Source organism: Liolophura sinensis, chromosome 12 (assembly GCF_032854445.1).
Source record: "Liolophura sinensis isolate JHLJ2023 chromosome 12, CUHK_Ljap_v2, whole genome shotgun sequence".
In the NCBI taxonomy this organism is placed as follows: Eukaryota; Metazoa; Mollusca; class Polyplacophora; order Chitonida; family Chitonidae; genus Liolophura; species Liolophura sinensis.
In genome coordinates this window covers 692,687-715,343 of record NC_088306.1, presented here as the reverse complement: position 1 = coordinate 715,343, position 22,657 = coordinate 692,687, and the positions used below count along the sequence as shown (strand labels likewise).

The 22,657-nt window shown below is 40.8% G+C and overlaps 1 protein-coding gene across 2 annotated transcripts in view; it reads left to right on the top strand.

Annotated features, from left to right (window-relative positions):
• Nucleotides 1-22,657, top strand: part of LOC135479616 (myosin-VIIa-like) — a 105,992-nt gene that overhangs the window by 21,649 nt on the left and 61,686 nt on the right. For both annotated transcript variants that reach the window (XM_064759504.1, XM_064759506.1), the window contains exon 2: nt 9,718-9,785. In XM_064759504.1, coding sequence (XP_064615574.1) covers nt 9,768-9,785 — 18 coding nt within the window. In that variant the 5' untranslated portion in view covers nt 9,718-9,767. The remainder of the gene's footprint in view (nt 1-9,717; nt 9,786-22,657) is intronic.

The following is a 22,657-nucleotide window of genomic DNA, read 5'->3' as shown; positions in this document are numbered from 1 at the left end:
GGTTAGCAATTGTCAAGTGACACAGTTTGCTTGATTCTGATTGGTTCTTCCACTTAAGGAATATTTTGTAAAGTCCTTGTCAGAAAAACTTTTTTTGAAATGTGGCCTTCAGATGTTTCTGAATGTGCATTTTTATGTACCAGACTTGAGGTAAAATATGGTGTGTTAATGTAAAAGTGGCCATAATGGGGATGTTTCTGTGTGGTGTTACATGAAGTTTGGGCAGGTACCGTCAGGACTTGCTTCCCACCATTTAACTAATGCTTTGTACACACCAAGCTTGATTGCAATGTGAAAATCTACTTGTACAATGCACAGTGCATTGGGAAACGTGGGAAAGCATTGCTAGTCAGTATATGTGTACACATCCTGAAGGCCAGTGGTTTGATTTTAACTCTAGGTTCTCCACTTTCTGCCACAGTGAAACAGACCGCTGTGAAAGAGTACATTGCATTATTACAAATAAATCTGTCAATCAGTCAATCAAACAGTTAGTCTTCTCTGTATTAACATGTGATAATGACCGTGTGTATCAACCTGTGTATATTGTATACCTGTATATACTGTACCACGTACACCATTGGCTATAATCAGTCGGGTATGAGGAAATGCATATTTTCCAACAAGCACATGTGCGTCGTCGCAGTCATTGATTGATGGGTCACCTTGACCACTGGATCTCAGCATGCAGTGTGGGAAATGCAGCTAATGTCCCGCTAACAGCAACACAGCATGTGTGCTGCCTTGTGCCAGCCACACGACAACCCAGTCTCATCAGAAGGCCTCAAGGCCTGCCGTCGGACGTTTACGGCCCAATGTGTGGCCTTTTTCAGGGAGATTTGCGTCTTCGCTTTAACCTCCCTTAGGTCCACATCGATACTTCCCTCTGTGTTTACCATTCTTCCTCTGTCCACAAATTTTCTCAGCGAAAAGTTTGCCTGTAAACAATGCTGGCTAATTCCTCTCAAACCCTGGCAGGTTGAAAGTGCTCTTCTAACGATTAAGGAAAGCAGGTATGTAACCAGGCCATTTATACCCGAGTCGTCTTCACCTGTGGAGTTATAAACCCCTCCCAAATAGGGGTCCAGACTTTGACAGGTGGTGTACAGGGCTCTGGACATGCAGTTGTACGCAGTGTGTTGGCTTCCTCATGCTGTTCCATGATAAGCTTATCATTATTCTCACATTCCTCATAACAGTGCAAACTTAAATTAACACCCAGTCACAGACTCTGGCCTTTGAAGTTTGAGGGAGCATCTGCTGTTATGAGCTAATGGAGTGTCCATTTCAAATTTCAGAGAAACACTTTCTGCATACTACATGTATTTTTGGTTGCCCCATGGTATTTTTGGTTGCCCCATGGTATTTTCGGTTGCCCCATGGTTTTTGCTACAAGTTGCTGCAATGGAGAATATGATACTCTACATACAGTAGTATAAAGCATATCCCTGCTACGTGCAGGTTAAATCACAGGCCAACGAAAGAAAATTAGCACCAGCTCCTGTGTACTGCAAGGTCTCTTGACATTTCAACGGAAAAAATGGTTATGGTGTGAAAAGTTAATGTAAAACAAGCAGAGAAGATCAAGTTATAATACAGTGTAGTGATGATACTGAAGAAAAGTGAACGTAAAACAAGCAGAGAAGATCAAGTTATAATACAGTGTAGTGATGATACTGAAGAACGGTGAACGTAAAACAAGCAGAGAAGATCAAGTTATAATACAGTGTAGTGATGATACTGAAGAAAAGTGAAGGTAAAACAAGCAGAGAAGATCAAGTTATAATACAGTGTAGTGATGATACTGAAGAAAAGTGAACGTAAAACAAACAGAGAAGATCAAGTTATAATACAGTGTAGTGATGATACTGAAGAAAAGTGAACGTAAAACAAGCAGAGAAGATCAAGTTATAATACAGTGTAGTGATGATACTGAAGAAAAGTGAAGGTAAAACAAGCAGAGAAGATCGAGTTATAATACAGTGTAGTGATGATACTGAAGAACGGTGAACGTAAAACAAGCAGAGAAGATCAAGTTATAATACAGTGTACTCATGATACTGAAGAAAAGTGAACGTAAAACAAGCAGAGAAGATCAAGTTATAATACAGTGTAGTCATGATACTGAAGAAAAGTGAACGTAAAATAAGCAGAGAAGATCGAGTTTTAATACAGTGTAGTAATGATACTGAAGAACGGTGAACGTAAAACAAGCAGAGAAGATCAAGTTATAATACAGTGTACTCATGATACTGAAGAAAAGTGAACGTAAAACAAGCAGAGATCAAGTTATAATACAGTGTACTCATGATACTGAAGAAAAGTGAAGGTAAAACAAGCAGAGAAGATCGAGTTATAATACAGTGTAGTGATGATACTGAAGAAAAGTGAACGTAAAACAAGCAGAGAAGATCAAGTTATTATACAGTGTAGTGATGATACTGAAGTAAAGTGAACGTAAAACAAGCAGAGAAGATCAAGTTATAATACAGTGTAGTGATGATACTGAAGAACGGTGAACGTAAAACAAACAGAGAAGATCAAGTTATAATACAGTGTAGTGATGATACTGAAGAAAAGTGAAGGTAAAACAAGCAGAGAAGATCGAGTTATAATACAGTGTAGTGATGATACTGAAGTAAAGTGAACGTAAAACAAGCAGAGAAGATCAAGTTATAATACAGTGTAGTCATGATACTGAAGAAAAGTGAACGTAAAACAAGCAGAGAAGATCAAGTTATAATACAGTGTAGTCATGATACTGAAGAAAAGTGAACGTAAAATAAGCAGAGAAGATCGAGTTATAATACAGTGTAGTCATGATACTGAAGAAAAGTGAACGTAAAACAAGCAGAGAAGATCAAGTTATTATACAGTGTAGTGATGATACTGAAGTAAAGTGAACGTAAAACAAGCAGAGAAGATCAAGTTATAATACAGTATAGTCATGATACTGAAGGACAATGTTCAAAACCACAGACTTTTCACACAGTTTCCCTATAAATTACCAAGAAAAATATAGTAAGAAATAGTACAGGAAATTTATCAAGGAACCTTGAGTGAAATTGTCAGGTGTTATCCGTGTTGTTATGGGTTTAGGCTTCCTCCTGCTGTAACCGCAAGCCCCACCAACCCCCCATCTCCCGCTTTTTGACGGCAATTAGGCATTGAGAGGTGGTGTCTGGCAGATTTGTGGCTGTGTTCACAGGGGTTTATTTGCATGGATTATTTCCCCTTACCTCGTGGATTTGGCACGTTTTACCTGCGGAAGTGCTTGTGGGATGTAGGCAGAGGATCATAAGAATGAACTACATTTGTGTGTACTTGTGTATGCTTTTACATACGTAGATATATTCACATTCCCTATATACCCCTTCTAAAGTTTGGGACACCTAGTCTGCTCATTTTAGCCGATATGTATGTAATTCTAGCAGGAATACTGAGTTTCCTTTTTCTCACATGGTTAGACCATCTAATGAACAACATACTCATATCTTTACTTTTCAAAAGCATACTCATGTCTTTACTTTTCCAAAAGGCTGGTGAAAGAAATGTAACATTCTGCTTTCAGCACTACTAATATTTGTCTCAACTTTTAGAAGGATTAGGGTAGTAATCCAGGGTTGTCTCCAGCATTTATATGGTGGTTGAGGTGGGTGGGGTGGGGGTGGGGGGAGAGGGGGGGGGGGTCTGTGTGTGTAATGTCGGATTAAAATTTAACTTTTAATGTGGAGAAAAGATGTTAAAAGTTAAACTTAAAGTTGTTTAAATTAAATTGTACATACATAAAATTAAATTGTACATACATGTATTTCTGGACTGCAGCGTTGAATAACAAGAGCAGTTCTGCTTGAATGCTTGTCAACTTTTCTTTTCTGGGGTAAAATTACAAATATAGCTTTATAATAATGAAGAATTTGTTTAAATTAGCCCTTCAGACCTGTTGGATGTGCAATGAAAATACAGGTGGGTATGGAGTAGTGAAGGTGTTCCTGGAATTCAGAGTTGATATACATGTACATTTACATATATGTCCCCAGGACATAATCACAGTGTCAGACTGTTGTGTGCAGTTACTCCAGGCATTTCTTACTACTGGACCTGTCATTTTCTGGGTGAAAAGTGATCCTACATGCCCCAGAAGTTTTCCATGTCCCTTACTGCTGTGCTGTGACCTCACTTTACTAAGGTACATGAAGCATACAGCTAAGGCCATCCTTAACAATATGTTTGCTGAGGGTAACCCAACCTACCGACTGACTGACAAACTAAAAACTGACTGACAGCTCCGAAAAAGTAACCCACGCTTTAGGAATTCTTTTGTATTTATTTCTGTAGAATGTAAAAAATGATTTCCCTACTGACTGTCATTATGCATGTAAGTCCTGATAGAGAGAGTTGGGTTACTCAAAACAAGTGTTTATTAGGGCTGGCCTTTACCTCTACAAACCTGGTCCCCTGTGAAGCCTGTTTGCTGAAACCTTCACTGAAAGTTGATCAGGGACAATTTACTCCTTGTGTCCAAGAGCAGTTAGAAGGTCTCCTAGGCCAGTGAAAGTAAATTGTTTGCAGCCTGTAAAGCATGTGCAGTACTGCCCGTTTTTTGTTGTGAATTGTGTGAAAGGGCATGGTTTGTATATATGTATTAAAGTGCACCTGAGTCTGCATGTATATTGCTTGTGTGTGGGAATAGCAGTTGAATATTTATTTAAGAGGCGACATGCCAGCAACCTACGGATGGCCATGGAATTTCCATAGGCTCTGGCTGGTTTCCTCCCACCATGATGTTGGTTGTCGTCATATAAGTGAATTATTCCTGATTACACCAATCAAATAAATAAATAAATAAATTTAAAGGCGACAAAATAAGTGATTTAGCTGGAGGTGAGAATGTCCTTCTGGCCTTTTGACGATGATGCTGGCTGTGCAAATAACTATGAGATAAAAAACGGCGGCTAGGGGACACAAGCCAGTGTAAAAATCTCCCCTCTCTCTCTTTCATACGTTTCCCCAGGATTTATTAGCCATGTTGATTTATAGCCAAGGTACATGTAATGAAGTACACATGTACACTGTTACAGGCAGCTCTGTGAGTTGGTTGTTCAGTCAGTTGTATCGATCATTTGGTCAAATTTGGGACGTAAACTTCTTCTAATGTCGACCTCCTCCCTTGTAACCTGGAACATTCACTTTATAATAAGGGGGGTATGTGCTACAGACACTCAATCTTACGCAGGGGTGTTGCAGCTTTTGCAAATTTGCACTTCTTTTGGTTATGTTGGTTGGTGGTTATGTGGCTAACAGGGTATTAATTTACTTACGTGTATACATTGTAGCACATTCGCATATTTTTCTGGCTACCCAAGTTGTCTAGACTGCATATAAGTTTACAGCACTACAGTCGTTGACCAATGAAATCAAGTCCTGTTGATCTGGTTGTAATCTCGCATTAGTTTGTGCAGTGAATTGGGGTGGATTTCATTTTACTTCTACCATCTGTAAACAAATCCTTATTGTATTACATGTTAAAATGATATTTATTTGTATGGCTTATCATTAAAATCCATATCTGGTTAAATGTAAAGCAAAAAAGATGAATAAAAACTGATTAAACGAACAAATAATTAAATAAATGAAATAAGTATAAAAGAAATATTTATTTATTTATTTATTTATTTGATTGGTGTTTTACGCCGTACTCAAGAATATTTCACTTATACGACGGCAGCCAGCATTATGGTGGGTGGAAACCGGGCACAGCCCGGGGGAAACCCACAACCATCCGCAGGTTGCTGTCAGACCTAAAAGAAATAAATGCTGATAAATGTAAGTATGTATAGATGTACCTATACCTATAAATATAAAAAATTACTCAGCATTGACCTGATGGAAAGGAAATGTTTGAGATCCAGGTGTTTTTCAGGTGGTAAAATAAACTGATCATTTACCTGTAAACCATACAGGGGTACATATGCGTGTTTACAGGTCGAGGGTCGATTCTTTTATTTCCTCCCTCCCTGTTTGTTTGGCTGAGGCTGGTAAAAATGTTTAGAAGTGTGGGAAAGCTTCCTGTCAATTTCAAAGGCTTTCCTGAAGCGATGAAAGTCTTACCTGCCTTGCTTTTATCCGCATGTACCTGACCTGTGTACAGGTAGACTTACCTTTTCAGACCCTCAGCTGTAAACTCTACATGTATGTGTACACAGATGTATCCTAGTGGTTTTGAAATTATGGTACAGCAGTACATACATGTATGTATTTTATTATAAATCAGTATAATGCGATTAACACTGAATTGATATCCGTACCCACCTTAAAGGTAAAGAAAATTCCTGTTCTGTCAGGCTACTCATATCATTGTGTGGAAGACCATTGAAAAACCTTTTCTGGGAAAATTAAATTTTATTTTATTAAAATTTTGTCCTTCTCTGAAATTAATAGTTCGTTGGGTATGGACGGGTGGCTTCTCAGCTACCATATTGATTGCATTACCTATACATGTGTTTGTGTCCACTGTAGTATATCTCGTATATTGTTGTATGATGTGAAATATTGTTAAGTACATACAGTGTGAAAAATAACAGTGTAAAAATAAGACCAATCAAATATTGAAAATAAATTACACGTAACATATGAATGGGAGAGATTTAAATCAGACTTAAAGTGAACAAAAAGTCAGCCACTAAAGCTGAATTAATTAATACAGTAGTATTTTAGAAGTGCTCTGAAAATATTTCATAACTTCTACACTGCTTGTAAACAAAGTAAACTGCAAACAATTGTCAGTACCTAGCCACTCATTTGGTGATGCCATTTTGCCATGTTATAGCTATCTAGAGTGATGTGACAAAGCCTAGGGGCTCTCCAGTACCATCACAATGTGACAATGAGAAAATACAAACAAATATGCCGGATACCCAACCAAAGAGTATCACCTCTGTTACTTGTTCAAAGTGCCGATGTTTCTTTTAGTTTGGCGCTCGGTCAGGGTGATGTTCGTGAACACTATCATCATGTTTTAGGGATCCTTGATCGTTGTTGCCCGGCATGGGTGTAAGCATTTGGCCTACACGTAGTTGGTTGTACCGACTTCAGGGAATTTCCTGAACATGGCAGGACCTACTGATTGATAACGGACCCTTTCATTCAGATGAAATATATTTTTCTTCTAGCAATGACTTTCTCAAGGCGGTTTTCTTGCCAGCTCACCCTGACAAGTTACTGTAGTATTCTGCCCAATATGTACGCACTGTGACACAGGGAGCCGTTCTCAGATCCCTGCTCATAAATGTGTGGTTAAAAATGCATGAGTTGAACACTTAAACGAACCACAAAATCCAATTGATTGCATCAATATCTGTCTATTGACTATAAGAAACCATGCTGATAATCGAGAACTAAGAGGTTTTTTGATTGGCTAAGTTCATACAGGCTTCTATAACACAGCTAGTCCTGAGTGAAATGTCCGTCAGTGCCATATCCCCAATATTGAACTTCATCCTTCTCTACTTTCCAAATTTCATAGAACTTTTTACATACTGTTCTGTGATAACTGTGTCCTATGTCATTTGTTCTATGTATATTCATGTATAGTGGCAAGGACTTTATGTTCATTTTAATGATAATATTGAGGATTTGTTGTAAATTTGTCATTAGGATGTTTACCTTGTGTTTCCTGCAAGGGGGAAATGAAACACGTTTACCACCTCCTCCTTGTTGTAAACTTGTCATTAGGATGTTTACCTGGCGTGGTATGTCCAGGAGTAAATAACAGGAAACAGAGCCAAGGTTTGTGAGCGGAGCACTACAGGTATCACTTTACCTGGAAGTCACTTTACCTTTGGAATCTTATCTATTGACTGTGCTCCTTACTTTAAAGGCCTGTTGACAGTTTGCGGGTAAACCTTAACGGGTAAATGTTACAGGCGTGATGAGGATTACCTTATCTCTCTACCACCGAACAGTAGATGTACATGTGTACATGTTTGGAGATGTACTAGTCTTGAGTTCGAATCTCGATCTTGCTGCATACATCTTTTATTTTTTTTTATGAGGATAGTCTGCATTTCTTGTTGCATGTTCATCAAAGTCTGTGACATCCACATGTTCTTCAGTGGAAAATAAATGTACTCAAGATATATAGAAGCACATTTATGTTTTATTTTAACCAATGATAACATAAATCTTCCAAAATTTTGTGGATATTTTAGTATAAACTCACATGTAAAAACGTTACATGATGTGTTTTCACCACCTCCTCCTCACCCTTCAGTCTGCACTATGTCATGTGTGTATGGGTTTGTACATTGTACGTGATGTGTTTTTCACCACCTCCTCCTCACCCTTCAGTTCTGCACCATGGCACGTGTGTATGGGTTTGTACATGTATGTGATGTGTTTTTCACCTCCTCACCCTTCAGTGCTGCACTATGTTGTGTGTATGGGTTTGTACATGTATGTGATATGTTTTTCACCACCTCCTCCTCACCCTTCAGTTCTGCACCATGGCACGTGTGTATGGGTTTGTACATGTATGTGATGTGTTTTTCACCACCTCCTCCTCACCCTTCAGTGCTGCACTATGTTGTGTGTATGGGTTTGTACATGTACGTGATGTTTTTTTCACCACCACCTCCTCACATGTTTCTACATGTAAGTGATGTACAAAACATGGAAGTTTGGGAGATTTACCATAGTTCATAGAAATCAAGGCAAATGTACCTTAATGTTAAGAATTACGATGCTTTCTGGTCACAGTGTCACATTAAGTACATGTCGACATGTAGACATAGTCCTTTATCCTTATCAAGTATGAGTGGGATAAAATCAACATGGCCATAACCAGAACAAATATATGTGACATTTACACCTGTCCAGAGTGACGATAGGTGTATAATATGAACTACAAAGTTGACAGCTACATGTACTTGTGTGTTGAAGCTGAAAGATTGACGATGAATAGCTTTTTGAGATGTGTAAAACTTTTAATTTTAGTTACACATTGCAATATGCTTGAGGAGAGTTCACTGTTGAGAACGTCACTGTTCAAAAATTCTGAAATACTTGCACCTCGCTACCCCTACCCCGCCAAAAATGACAGAGAACAGCGCCTTGATAATGGGGTTGATCCAGCAGACCATTCCAGATTTTTGCTGTCTCAAGATCTTGTTACATACTGTAATTTTAAAGACGAATTTACTGACACATGTAAATATAAATTTGTTTATTGAATGACAATATGTTGTATGACAGACTATGTCTACAGAGCTGCTTACTTCATTTACACATAGAGTTTATATGTTTTCACTTTGCTGTTATATTGGGCTTCTTTGCATACAAACTGTATTAGAATAGCTGGTTTACTTTAGAATTTGAAATGGGACAATTGTGCATATTTTGATCATCAACACCAAGCCTCATCGTCTTGTCTCTTATTCACGCTGCCAACTGACGGGCAAATCTTGAGGCTACAAAAAATCTTATTTTAAAACCTATGCCTGTTCGTGCCGAACTTCCAGATTAAAAAAACAAACGTTGTCTACAACAATAAAATTTGCTGTGTACTGATGCAAGTACAACGCATGGAAAAACCGTAGACAAATTTTGTCAGATGTTGTACATTGAAAATGGAAAATTCTTGAGTATGGTGTAAACAACGACCCAATGTTGTGAGGTAGAGCGAGACTAATAGCTTGTCTTGTTGTTGTTGTTTTACAGATGATTCAGTACTAGCCGACCATTGAGAGGTGTTCCGAGAGACAACCGAGATGGTTATCCTGGCAAAGGTAAGGCAGACTTTAACACTACATGTATTTGGCTAAGTTAAGATGTGTGCCGTGTGTGAGTTCAAACCCGGCCTCGAACAAGGAATTTGTGCATTCTCCTGATTTTCATGGGGGTAACAATAAGCTGTCGTTGACAGTCATGTGAATGTTTGCATGGCGTGCCATTTATGCAAGACCAGTTGTCTTCTGCGCATGATCTGTCATTCATGCAAGACCAGTTGTCTTCTGCGCATGGTCTGCCATTCATGCAAGACCAGTTGTCTTCTGCGTATGGTCTGTCATTCATGCAAGACCAGTTGTCTTCTGCGCATGGTCTGCCATTTATGCAAGACCAGTTGTCTTCTGCGCATGGTATGTCATTCATGCAAGACCAATTGTCTTCTGCGTATGGTCTGTCATTCATGCAAGACCAATTGTCTTCTGCGCATGATCTGTCATTCATGCAAGACCAGTTGTCTTCTGCGCATGGTATGTCATTCATGCAAGACCAGTTGTCTTCTGCGTATGGTCTGTCATTCATGCAAGACCAGTTGTGTTCTGCGCATGGTCTGTCATTTATGCAAGACCAGCTGTCTTCTGCGCATGGTCTGCCATTCATGCAAGACCAATTGTCTTCTGCGCATGGTCTGTCATTCATGCAAGACCAGTTGTCTTCTGCGTATGGTCTGTCATTCATGCAAGACCAGTTGTCTTCTGCGCATGGTCTGTCATTCATGCAAGACCAATTGTCTTCTGCGCATGGTCTGTCATTCATGCAAGACCAATTGTCTTCTGCGCATGGTCTGCCATTCATGCAAGACCAGCTGTCTTCTGCGCATGGTCTGCCATTCATGCAAGACCAGCTGTCTTCTGCGCATGGTCTGCCATTCATGCAAGACCAGTTGTCTTCTGCGCATGGTCTGTCATTCATGCAAGACCAGCTGTCTTCTGCGCATGGTCTGTCATTCATGCAAGACCAGTTGTCTTCTGCGCATGGTCTGTCATTCATGCAAGACCAGTTGTCTTCTGCGCATGGTCTGTCATTCATGCAAGACCAGTTGTCTTCTGCGCATGGTCTGTCATTCATGCAAGACCAGTTGTCTTCTGCGCATGGTCTGTCATTCATGCAAGACCAGCTGTCTTCTGCGCATGGTCTGCCATTCATGCAAGACCAGTTGTCTTCTGCACATGGTCTGCCATTTATGCAAGACCAGTTGTCTTCTGCGCATGGTCTGCCATTCATGCAAGACCAGTTGTCTTCTGCGCATGGTCTGCCATTTATGCAAGACCAGTTGTCTTCTGCGCATGGTCTGTCATTCATGCAAGACCAGTTGTGTTCTGCGCATGGTCTGTCATTTATGCAAGACCAATTGTCTTCTGCGCATGGTCTGTCATTCATGCAAGACCAGTTGTCTTCTGCGCATGGTCTGTCATTCATGCAAGACCAGTTGTCTTCTGCGCATGGTCTGCCATTCATGCAAGACCAGTTGTCTTCTGCGCATGGTCTGCCATTTATGCAAGACCAGTTGTCTTCTGCGCATGGTCTGCCATTTATGCAAGACCAGTTGTCTTCTGCGCATGATCTGTCATTCATGCAAGACCAGTTGTCTTCTGCGCATGGTCTGTCATTCATGCAAGACCAGTTGTCTTCTGCGCATGATCTGTCATTCATGCAAGACCAGTTGTCTTCTGCGCATGGTCTGTCATTCATGCAAGACCAGTTGTGTTCTGCGCATGGCATGTCATTTATGCAAGACCAGTTGTCTTCTGCGCATGGTCTGTCATTCATGCAAGACCAATTGTCTTCAGCGCATGGCATGTCATTCATGCAAGACCAGTTGTTTTCTGCGCATGGTCTGTCATTCATGCAAGACCAGTTGTCTTCTGCGCATGGTCTGTCATTCATGCAAGACCAATTTGTCTTCTGCGCATGGCATGTCATTCATGCAAGACCAGTTGTCTTCTGCGCATGGTCTGTCATTCATGCAAGACCAGCTGTCTTCTGCGCATGGCATGTCATTCATGCAAGACCAGTTGTCTTCTGCGCATGGCGTGTCATTCATGCAAGACCAGTTGTCTTCTGCGCATGGTCTGTCATTCATGCAAGACCAGTTGTCTTCTGCGCATGGTCTGCCATTTATGCAAGACCAGTTGTCTTCTGCGCATGATCTGCCATTTATGCAAGACCAGTTGTCTTCTGCGCATGATCTGTCATTCATGCAAGACCAGTTGTGTTCTGCGCATGGTCTGCCATTCATGCAAGACCAATTGTCTTCTGCGCATGGTCTGTCATTCATGCAAGACCAGTTGTCTTCTGCGCATGGTCTGTCATTCATGCAAGACCAGTTGTCTTCTGCGCATGGTCTGTCATTCATGCAAGACCAGTTGTCTTCTGCGTATGGTCTGTCATTCATGCAAGACCAGTTGTCTTCTGTGCATGGTCTGTCATTCATGCAAGACCAGTTGTCTTCTGCGTATGGTCTGTCATTCATGCAAGACCAGTTGTCTTCTGCGCATGGTCTGTCATTCATGCAAGACCAGTTGTGTTCTGCGCATGGCATGTCATTTATGCAAGACCAGTTGTCTTCTGCGCATGGTCTGTCATTCATGCAAGACCAATTGTCTTCAGCGCATGGCATGTCATTCATGCAAGACCAGTTGTTTTCTGCGCATGGTCTGTCATTCATGCAAGACCAGTTGTCTTCTGCGCATGGTCTGTCATTCATGCAAGACCAATTTGTCTTCTGCGCATGGCATGTCATTCATGCAAGACCAGTTGTCTTCTGCGCATGGTCTGTCATTCATGCAAGACCAGCTGTCTTCTGCGCATGGCATGTCATTCATGCAAGACCAGTTGTCTTCTGCGCATGGCGTGTCATTCATGCAAGACCAGTTGTCTTCTGCGCATGGTCTGTCATTCATGCAAGACCAGTTGTCTTCTGCGCATGGTCTGCCATTTATGCAAGACCAGTTGTCTTCTGCGCATGATCTGCCATTTATGCAAGACCAGTTGTCTTCTGCGCATGATCTGTCATTCATGCAAGACCAGTTGTGTTCTGCGCATGGTCTGCCATTCATGCAAGACCAATTGTCTTCTGCGCATGGTCTGTCATTCATGCAAGACCAGTTGTCTTCTGCGCATGGTCTGTCATTCATGCAAGACCAGTTGTCTTCTGCGCATGGTCTGTCATTCATGCAAGACCAGTTGTCTTCTGCGTATGGTCTGTCATTCATGCAAGACCAGTTGTCTTCTGTGCATGGTCTGTCATTCATGCAAGACCAGTTGTCTTCTGCGTATGGTCTGTCATTCATGCAAGACCAGTTGTCTTCTGCGCATGGCGTGTCATTCATGCAAGACCAGTTGTCTTCTGTGCATGGTCTGTCATTCATGCAAGACCAGTTGTTTTCTGTGCATGGTCTGTCATTCATGCAAGACCAGTTGTCTTCTGCGCATGGTCTGTCATTCATGCAAGACCAGTTGTCTTCTGCGCATGATCTGTCATTCATGCAAGACCAGTTGTGTTCTGCGCATGGTCTGCCATTCATGCAAGACCAGCTGTCTTCTGCGCATGGTCTGTCATTCATGCAAGACCAATTGTCTTCTGCGCATGGTCTGTCATTCATGCAAGACCAGTTGTCTTCTGCGCATGGTCTGTCATTCATGCAAGACCAGCTGTCTTCTGCGCATGGTCTGTCATTCATGCAAGACCAGTTGTCTTCTGTGCATGGTCTGTCATTCATGCAAGACCAGTTGTCTTCTGCGCATGGTCTGTCATTCATGCAAGACCAGTTGTCTTCTGTGCATGGTCTGTCATTCATGCAAGACCAGTTGTCTTCTGCGCATGGTCTGTCATTCATGCAAGACCAGTTGTCTTCTGCGCATGGTCTGTCATTCATGCAAGACCAGTTGTCTTCTGCGCATGGTCTGCCATTCATGCAAGACCAGTTGTCTTCTGCGCATGGTCTGTCATTCATGCAAGACCAGTTGTCTTCTGCGTATGGTCTGTCATTCATGCAAGACCAGTTGTCTTCTGCGCATGGCGTGTCATTCATGCAAGACCAGTTGTGTTCTGCGCATGGTCTGTCATTCATGCAAGACCAGTTGTTTTCTGTGCATGGTCTGTCATTCATGCAAGACCAGTTGTCTTCTGCGCATGGTCTGCCATTCATGCAAGACCAGCTGTCTTCTGCGCATGGTCTGCCATTCATGCAAGACCAGTTGTCTTCTGCGCATGGTCTGCCATTCATGCAAGACCAGTTGTCTTCTGCGCATGGTCTGCCATTCATGCAAGACCAGCTGTCTTCTGCGCATGGTCTGTCATTCATGCAAGACCAGTTGTCTTCTGCGCATGGTCTGTCATTCATGCAAGACCAGTTGTCTTCTGCGCATGGTCTGTCATTCATGCAAGACCAGTTGTCTTCTGTGCATGGTCTGTCATTCATGCAAGACCAGTTGTCTTCTGCGCATGGTCTGTCATTCATGCAAGACCAGTTGTCTTCTGCGCATGATCTGCCATTCATGCAAGACCAATTGTCTTCTGCGCATGGTCTGTCATTCATGCAAGACCAGTTGTCTTCTGTGCATGGTCTGTCATTCATGCAAGACCAGTTGTCTTCTGCGCATGGTCTGTCATTCATGCAAGACCAGTTGTCTTCTGTGCATGGTCTGTCATTCATGCAAGACCAGCTGTCTTCTGCGCATGGTCTGCCATTCATGCAAGACCAGTTGTCTTCTGCGCATGATCTGTCATTCATGCAAGACCAGTTGTCTTCTGCGCATGGTCTGTCATTCATGCAAGACCAGCTGTCTTCTGCGCATGGTCTGTCATTTATGCAAGACCAATTGTCTTCTGCGCATGGTCTGCCATTCATGCAAGACCAGTTGTCTTCTGCGCATGGTCTGCCATTCATGCAAGACCAATTGTCTTCTGTGCATGGTCTGTCATTCATGCAAGACCAATTGTCTTCTGCGCATGGCATGTCATTCATGCAAGACCAGTTGTCTTCTGCCAGTATGTCATGTGAGAAACTTCTCAGGGTTGGTGGTTTTATACTCTAGGCACTTTACAGATTGCTCCAACTATTATAAGCTGACATGTATAATCAAAGTGAAAAAATCTTGAGTGTGGCATTGACTAACAATCAATTACTTATTCAATATTAAGCCTGCATTGATGTGATAAAACTTGATAAGGACTTGGCATCGTAACCTGGCAAACGTTCTGCCTGTGCTGGAAACTTCTGGGTAGGTGCATGAGGTTTTGTCCAGCTCTGTGTGCCACACTGTGTGTGTCCCAGTGGCTTTTGATTGCGTGACTGGTCGCTTAATTAGATTGATTAACCTACATGTACGTGTATACTTATCCTAATTGGCAAAACTTCACTGGAAATGTGGCAGGAGATGGGTGAGCCGTAAATATTACATTAAATTCCGAAACTTTTATCGTAGAAAATTACATTGAAGTAGGAGAAAATGAAAATAAACTTCTGATAAGGTTCATTAGAAAGACCATGGAAAACTGTATCTAAACCGCACTCATTTTTAATCCTCTAGGTACATGTACAAAGCAGAGGTGTAGATATAGTGTCATACCCAAGCATTAGCTTCCAGTAATAAAGAATGCCGTGTTAAGAGACGCATGTATACATGAGGGGTGAGAGGTACTACCTGTGTTGGACTGAGGTCGTGCACAGTTGTGAAGCACAATAACATGGGAGGGAGGGGGGGGGGGGGCATCAGTTGAATTAGTTACTTGTGCCTTAAAGTGAATATAAAGTCTGCCACTATATATTCCTACAAAAAATGATATAGGACTTCTGTTAAGTTTTAAAAGCTGAGAAGATGAAGTTCAGCATTGAGGATATGGCACTGACGGGCAGTTCACTCCGAGTAGCCATGTTGTAGAAGTCCTTATGAAATTGACCAGTCACTAGCGATGAAAGTGTCATCTGATAATTGTAGGGCTTTTACATTAAAAATGCTGTTAGCCCTCGATTGTCAGTGTGTGTTCGTGTAATAGATAGACAGATATCCATACAATAAACTGGATATTGTGGTTAGTTTTAAGTGTTCACATTTTGGAGCCCACATTTATTAGCAGGGAACACAGAATAGATGCCTGTGTCACAGTGTGTACATGTTGCGCAGGATACCGCAGTAACTCATTTTCTTTCTTTAGCAAAGTCAGATTTATTAGGAAAATATCTTCCCAAAATCGGAAGATTCGGGTGTGCAATTTAAATACCGTAAGTTACAGCATGAACAACATAGTGTATTACATGCTAGAATGATTGATACGATGAATGCTAGAGGTGGGATCTCAAAAAGTACTGTAGATTACGAAATTCAGTTCAGCACTCCATGTACAGAGGTGAAGTTTTGCATACATTAGTGTGCCTCTCACAGGGGAGCTCGTTGGTAGCCTTGCAGCCATACCTGCATGTATGTTTAAATGGAGTTACATGCAATATGTTCATATACATGTGGTATATTTCATGTTTTTACTTTGATTTTAACAGTTACCAGTGTATAATAACACTGCCACAACAATCACCACAGATTCATCTGTGGATTAGACATTCCTCTGATAATCCAGTTTAACTCCCTTATCACTCATTCAATCAGGCAGTCACGTGAACAGAAGCATGCAGGTACATGTATGTAGGTCTAACTCCATGTCAGTCGGGCCTGAAGGTATCGCTGATGAACTGATACCATCTTTTTTATCCATTAGTCCTTCACTATATCATCTAGATCAAATACCAGTACGACGCTGTGTTTCGTTGTTGTCCGTGTTTAATGCACACCTGTACATCTGTCAGCATGGGTACTTTCTTACAAAGCATCCAGTAGCTTTTAGTTACCGCGATGAAGTATGTGTGCATTTACACACCTGACAAGCTGTTGTGTGCAGAAATATCCTTGGATTATGGCAGCACTAGAAAAAAGAGCAATGGAAATCTGTCCTGCAACAAGGAGGCACATTACAAACACCATAAGGATTCCTTCGTCATCATATGAGTGAAAAATTGTCAAGTACGACGTTAAACCCCAAGTACCAGTACTCACTCTTTGGATTATGTCATTATTTTTTTATTTGATGTGTTCCTCACACCATAGCTGTATGGCTGGTGAAAGAAAACTAGTGTGCCTGGTACTGGTGCCTGAGAATAGCTCCTAACTTAAGGCAGCAGATCCTCATTCATTCTGTTATGTCAAGTGACTAGAGAAGGAAAGCAAGAAATATATATGCCATGCTTGTAAGCATCCCAACCGGCAGGTGAAACTGGGTTTCCTGTCCAGATCTTATGTGCTCATGGCGGCTTGCGTGGACATGAACAGAACATGACATGGAAGTGAATAATCTTCTTCTCTTCATGTCCTCGTAGGTACATGTATTGATTATGTATTGATTATGTATTGATAGAACGACCAAGATGTATATCTACTTGTAGATGTGCTAGATGTCATTCAGTTCTACTGTTACACTGCAACATCCACGGCTTTGTACTCAATGCCAGTGGTAATGCACAAGAAAATGGGTTTAAATTCGCCTAATGTTGTAAATCAATTTAAATGAAATGAATGTATGCAATCCTGAGCCGGTATGTGCAATGTGTAAGTAGGGAGGAGAACAAAAATGCATGAATATGGTAATATAGTCGTGTATAGACCATGTGACCCTTGATGTCAAACGCAGAGCAGCATATGCATGTTCTTCTTACTGGTGCGTGAATCAACGTACTGGTGCGTGAATCAACGTACTGGTGCGTGAATCAACGTACTGGTGCGTGAATCAACATTCATGTGTATACTTATATAGTTAGACATTTTAGTGAAAGTTGTTTTGTTTTCATCGATTGAAAAACTTGCTATACCCTACATACACTACATGTACATGTAGTTTAGCAAGACTTGGTCAAATTTTCACTCTAGACATAGTCCAAAAAAAAAAAAATTAGTGAAAGTGCTTCTGCTTTAGCTGATTGAAACATTTACAGTATTATACAAGATTGCAAGGTTTGGCCATGTAGCCCACCTGTAAAACTTCCACTTGATACATTTACACAAGTTTGTAAGGTTTGGCCAAGTAGCCCACCAGTAAAACTTCCACTTGATACATTTACACAAGTTTGTAAGGTTTGGCCAAGTAAGTTGGGGCCTCTGTGGCTCAGTTGGTTAGTGCGCTAGCGCAGCGTAATGACCCAGGAGCCTCTCACCAATGCGGTCGGTGTGAGTTCAAGTCCAGCTCATGCTGGCTTCGTCTCCGGCCCTACGTCGGAAGGTCTGTCAGCAACCCGTGGATGGTCGTGGGTTTCCCCCCGGGCTCGGCCTGGTTTCCTTCCACCATAATGCCGGCCGCCGTCATATAAATGAAATATTCTTGAAAACACCAATCAAATAAATCAGATCAGATCATTTACACAAATTTGCAAGGTTTGGTCAAGTAGCCCACTTGTAAAACTTCCAATTGATACATTTACACAAGTTTGCACGGCTAAATAAGCTCACGTGAAAATGATGAAATGTCGGGTAGATGGACTGTTGTGGCAGTGTGAACATATACATGTATTCTACATATCTACATACATGCATTTAGCTATTAAGCTGTTCAGATATAAAAAAACCATGCATGTACTGTTGACATTACTGACTCGGGCAGAGTTCACAGGTGTGTATGGGGTGAATCAGAAGTTCCCCTTGTTTCTGTCTTGTTACCTGGTTTTATAGTTCATGTTGTGTATAAGGATTGTGAACATGTGCAGGCACATTCATATTGGTGTACAGGTACATGTATGTAAATATGATGTCAGGTAATTGTTATGCTAATGAAGCAGGTCTTTCTTTTCATGACTGTTGAGCTGTGAAGATGCATGGATCTACATGTAGCAGTGGGGCCATATGTGGGAACTTACATGTGTGATGGTGCACGGGCCTTCATATAGCAGTGGGGCCATATGCAGGAACCTACACATGTGAAGGTGCACGGGCCCTCATACAGCAGTGGGGACCTATGCGGGAACGTACACGTGTGAAAGTGCATGGGCCTTTATACAGCAGTGGGGACCTATGCGGGAACCTACACATGTGAAGGTGCATGGGCCCTCCTCATATAGTAGTGGGGCCACTTCTGTAGCACTTTTTTCAGTGGAATGTATAAATACATTTATTATGAAAATGATTCCAAAAGCTGATTTGTTTGTGTCACTAAAGATGCAGGCTTCATAAAGCTTTGCAAATTACATGTACATGCCAGAGAAACAATAGTTAGCACATGTACATGTATGCCAGAGAAACAATAGTTAGCACATGTACATGTACATGTCAGAGAAACAAATAGCACATGTACATGTATGGCAGAGAGACAAATAGTTAGCACATGTACATGTACATGTCAGAGAAACAAACAGCACATGTACATGTTAAATCATGATGCTGTAGAGAGAGGAAGACATATTTAAATGTGACACATCACAAGAATTTGTGGACTAGTGCACTTTTGTCGCCATTCAGTTTGGACGGCTGTGTATTATATCAGGGGTTTAATTTTCTTTGCCCTCAGGCATACATTGCACAGAGTTACAGATACATGTTCTAATCATCTCATCGAAACAATTAAGGTTAATATCTCAGATGCTCAAAATTCCCCGCTCCATACTTCTGGTGGGGGGGGGGGGGGGGGGGGGCTGCGGAGGTGGAGGTGGTGATGGCACCTTCGGTATGGATTAACAGATTAAGCAAAGAAGTTTTTCTCACTCCAAACATACCTTTTAATTTTGGAATGTATATATAGCTCTAATTGTCACAAGTCAAAAACTTGTGATTTAATGAAGTAATCCAAAAAAAATAAACGATGTATTGTCATTGATAAAAGGCCGTAAAGAATTGAAACATTTGAATGCATTTCTCTCTAAAAAAAAAAAGTAAAAAAAAAAAAGAAAAGGTGAAGTGATTAAAACTAAAAGCACTTAGTTTTGTCTGAAGAGCCTTCATTTTTTCAGCTTTCTTTCATGATAAAGGGCTATGTGCTCATGTAGGCCTGTGTGTGGCTGTATTGTCAACATATTTACATATAGATGCATGTATGAAGCATAGGCTATACATTGTAGGAACTGGTGGACTTACCCTCCGTACAAAAGCTCTTTCACATTCTGCATAATGCAAATACATTTTTACTACAACCTACATACTTTGGTTGGAGGGTGTTGCTCATACCTTTACAAAAGAAAATAGTAATACATGTAAATAAAAGAAACACTTGGTACCTTAGGAATGAGGCATTTGATCTGTCATACCTGTACATGACCATGACAGTGTCTCATTTTGATCTGTCATACCTGTACATGACCATGACAGTGTCTCATTTTGATTTGTCATACCTGTACATGACCATGACAGTGTCTCATGTTAAACCTGCATCATGTAAGTGACCTAAAAATTGCCCAGGACTCAGTGGCTCATTTAGGCTGATTTCTCTTGATCTTTAAAATTGACGTAATCTTACTGACGTTCATGTACAGTAAGATGATGACCGTATAAAAAAGTTAAGTTTAAACACGAAATCCATGTTTCATGGCATTTATTGGCTTGTTTATTGGCTTGTTGGTGTTTTTTTGGGGCCAGTGTGCATGTATATGGTATATACATGCACATGTATTCCTAGAGTTGTTCCAGAAAGTCATAAATCCTACTTACCATTCTTTGTACTGTTCACGTTTTGATGTTCATGTATTAAAGTGTACGTTTACACATTTTGTTTTAGGGAAAATTTGACTAGTGTACATGTACATGTGGATCATTTTTAAGATGGAAAATAATACACGTTACTTCCTGTAACAGACATTTGGATGGGCTCCATCTTGATTTTGTTATATTAGTACATGTGTAATCCGCGCTGTCGCCTGTGCATTCACAGAGGTACATGTATAATCCGTCCTCTCGCCTGTGCATTCACAGAGGTACATGTATAATCCGCCCTGTCGCTTGTGCATTCACAGAGATACATGTATAATCCGTCCTCTCGCCTGTGCATTCACAGAGGTACATGTATAATCCGCCCTGTCGCTTGTGCATTCACAGAGATACATGTATAATCCGCGCTCTCACCTATGCATTCACAGAGGTACATGTATAATCCGCCCTGTCGCTTGTGCATTCACAGAGGTACATGTATAATCCGCGCTGTCGCCTGTGCATTCACAGAGGTACATGTATAATCCGTCCTCTCGCCTGTGCATTCACAGAGGTACATGTATAATCCGCGCTGTCGCTTGTGCATTCACAGAGGTACATGTATAATCTGCGCTCTCGCCTGTGCATTCACAGAGGTACATGTATAATCCGCCCTGTCGCTTGTGCATTCACAGAGGTACATGTATAATCTGCGCTCTCGCCTGTGCATTCACAGAGGTACATGTATAATCCGCCCTGTCGCTTGTGCATTCACAGAGGTACATGTATAATCTGCGCTCTCGCCTGTGCATTCACAGAGGTACATGTACATTTAGGCCTACATGTACATCCCTTCTGAACCAAGTTTTCACAGGAGTTAGAATTACACCACATTGTCACAGATTTGTTGAGTCATGACGGGGAAAGGGGGAACCCCGCACAGAGTCCTCCTGCCTACATCCATATGTATACTGTGTACCTGACATCTACGTGTATACCTGTGTAGTCCAAGGTCAGGACGGTAGCTCAGTCCATTCACAAATGAGATTAAAGCTGACTACTTGTCTGTGTACTGTACTTCTTACTGCATTATAAATATTAATGCACTTTTCAAATTGTAAAAATTTTGCTATGCTGATTTTGATCTACAATTTCCAACGTCACCATTAAAAGTTACTCATTGTGCTAGATTCAAGTTGATTTTGATCTACAACTTCCAACATAACCATTTTGATCTACAATTTCCAACATGACCATTAAAAGTTACTCACTGTGCTAGGTTCAAGTTGATTTTGATCTACAATTTCCAACGTGACCATTAAAAGTTACTCACTGTGCTAGATTCAAGTTGATTTTGATCTACAATTTCCAACATGACCATTAAAAGTTACTCATTGTGCTGGATTCAAGTTGATTTTGATCTACAATTTCTAACATGACCATTAAAAGTTACTCACTGTGCTTGGTTCAAGTTGATTTTGATCTACAATTTCCAACATGACCATTAAAAGTTACTCACTGAGCTAGATTGAAGTTGATTTTGATGTACAATTTCCAACATGACCATTAAAAGTTACTCACTGTGCTAGATTGAAGTTGATTTTGATCTACAATTTCTAACATGACCATTAAAAGTTACCCACTGTGCTAGGTTCAAGTTGATTTTGATCTACAATTTCCAACATGACCATTAAAAGTTACTCACTGTGCTAGATTCAAGTTGATTTTGATCTACAATTTCCAACATGACCATTAAAAGTTACTCACTGAGCTAGATTGAAGTTGATTTTGATGTACAATTTCCAATATGACCATTAAAAGTTACTCACTGTGCTAGATTCAAGTTGATTTTGATCTACAATTTCCAACATGACCATTAAAAGTTACTCACTGAGCTAGATTGAAGTTGATTTTGATCTACAATTTCCAACATGACCATTAAAAGTTACTCACTGTGCTAGGTTCAAGTTGATTTTGATCTACAATTTCCAACATGACCATTAAAAGTTACTCACTGTGCTAGATTCCAAAAGTGTATTCAGCTTCAATATAAACATGTTTTAGCTTCATGCTAATTGAATATTTGGTGTAACAACTGGATGATTCTGTCAGGAGTTCCATAACCAAATTTTTTATGAACTTTTTTACATTTTTTACATACTAGACATTTTTTCATCTGATTTTTTTAGGAGAGAATTTTTACAGAAATACTCTGCTTTTG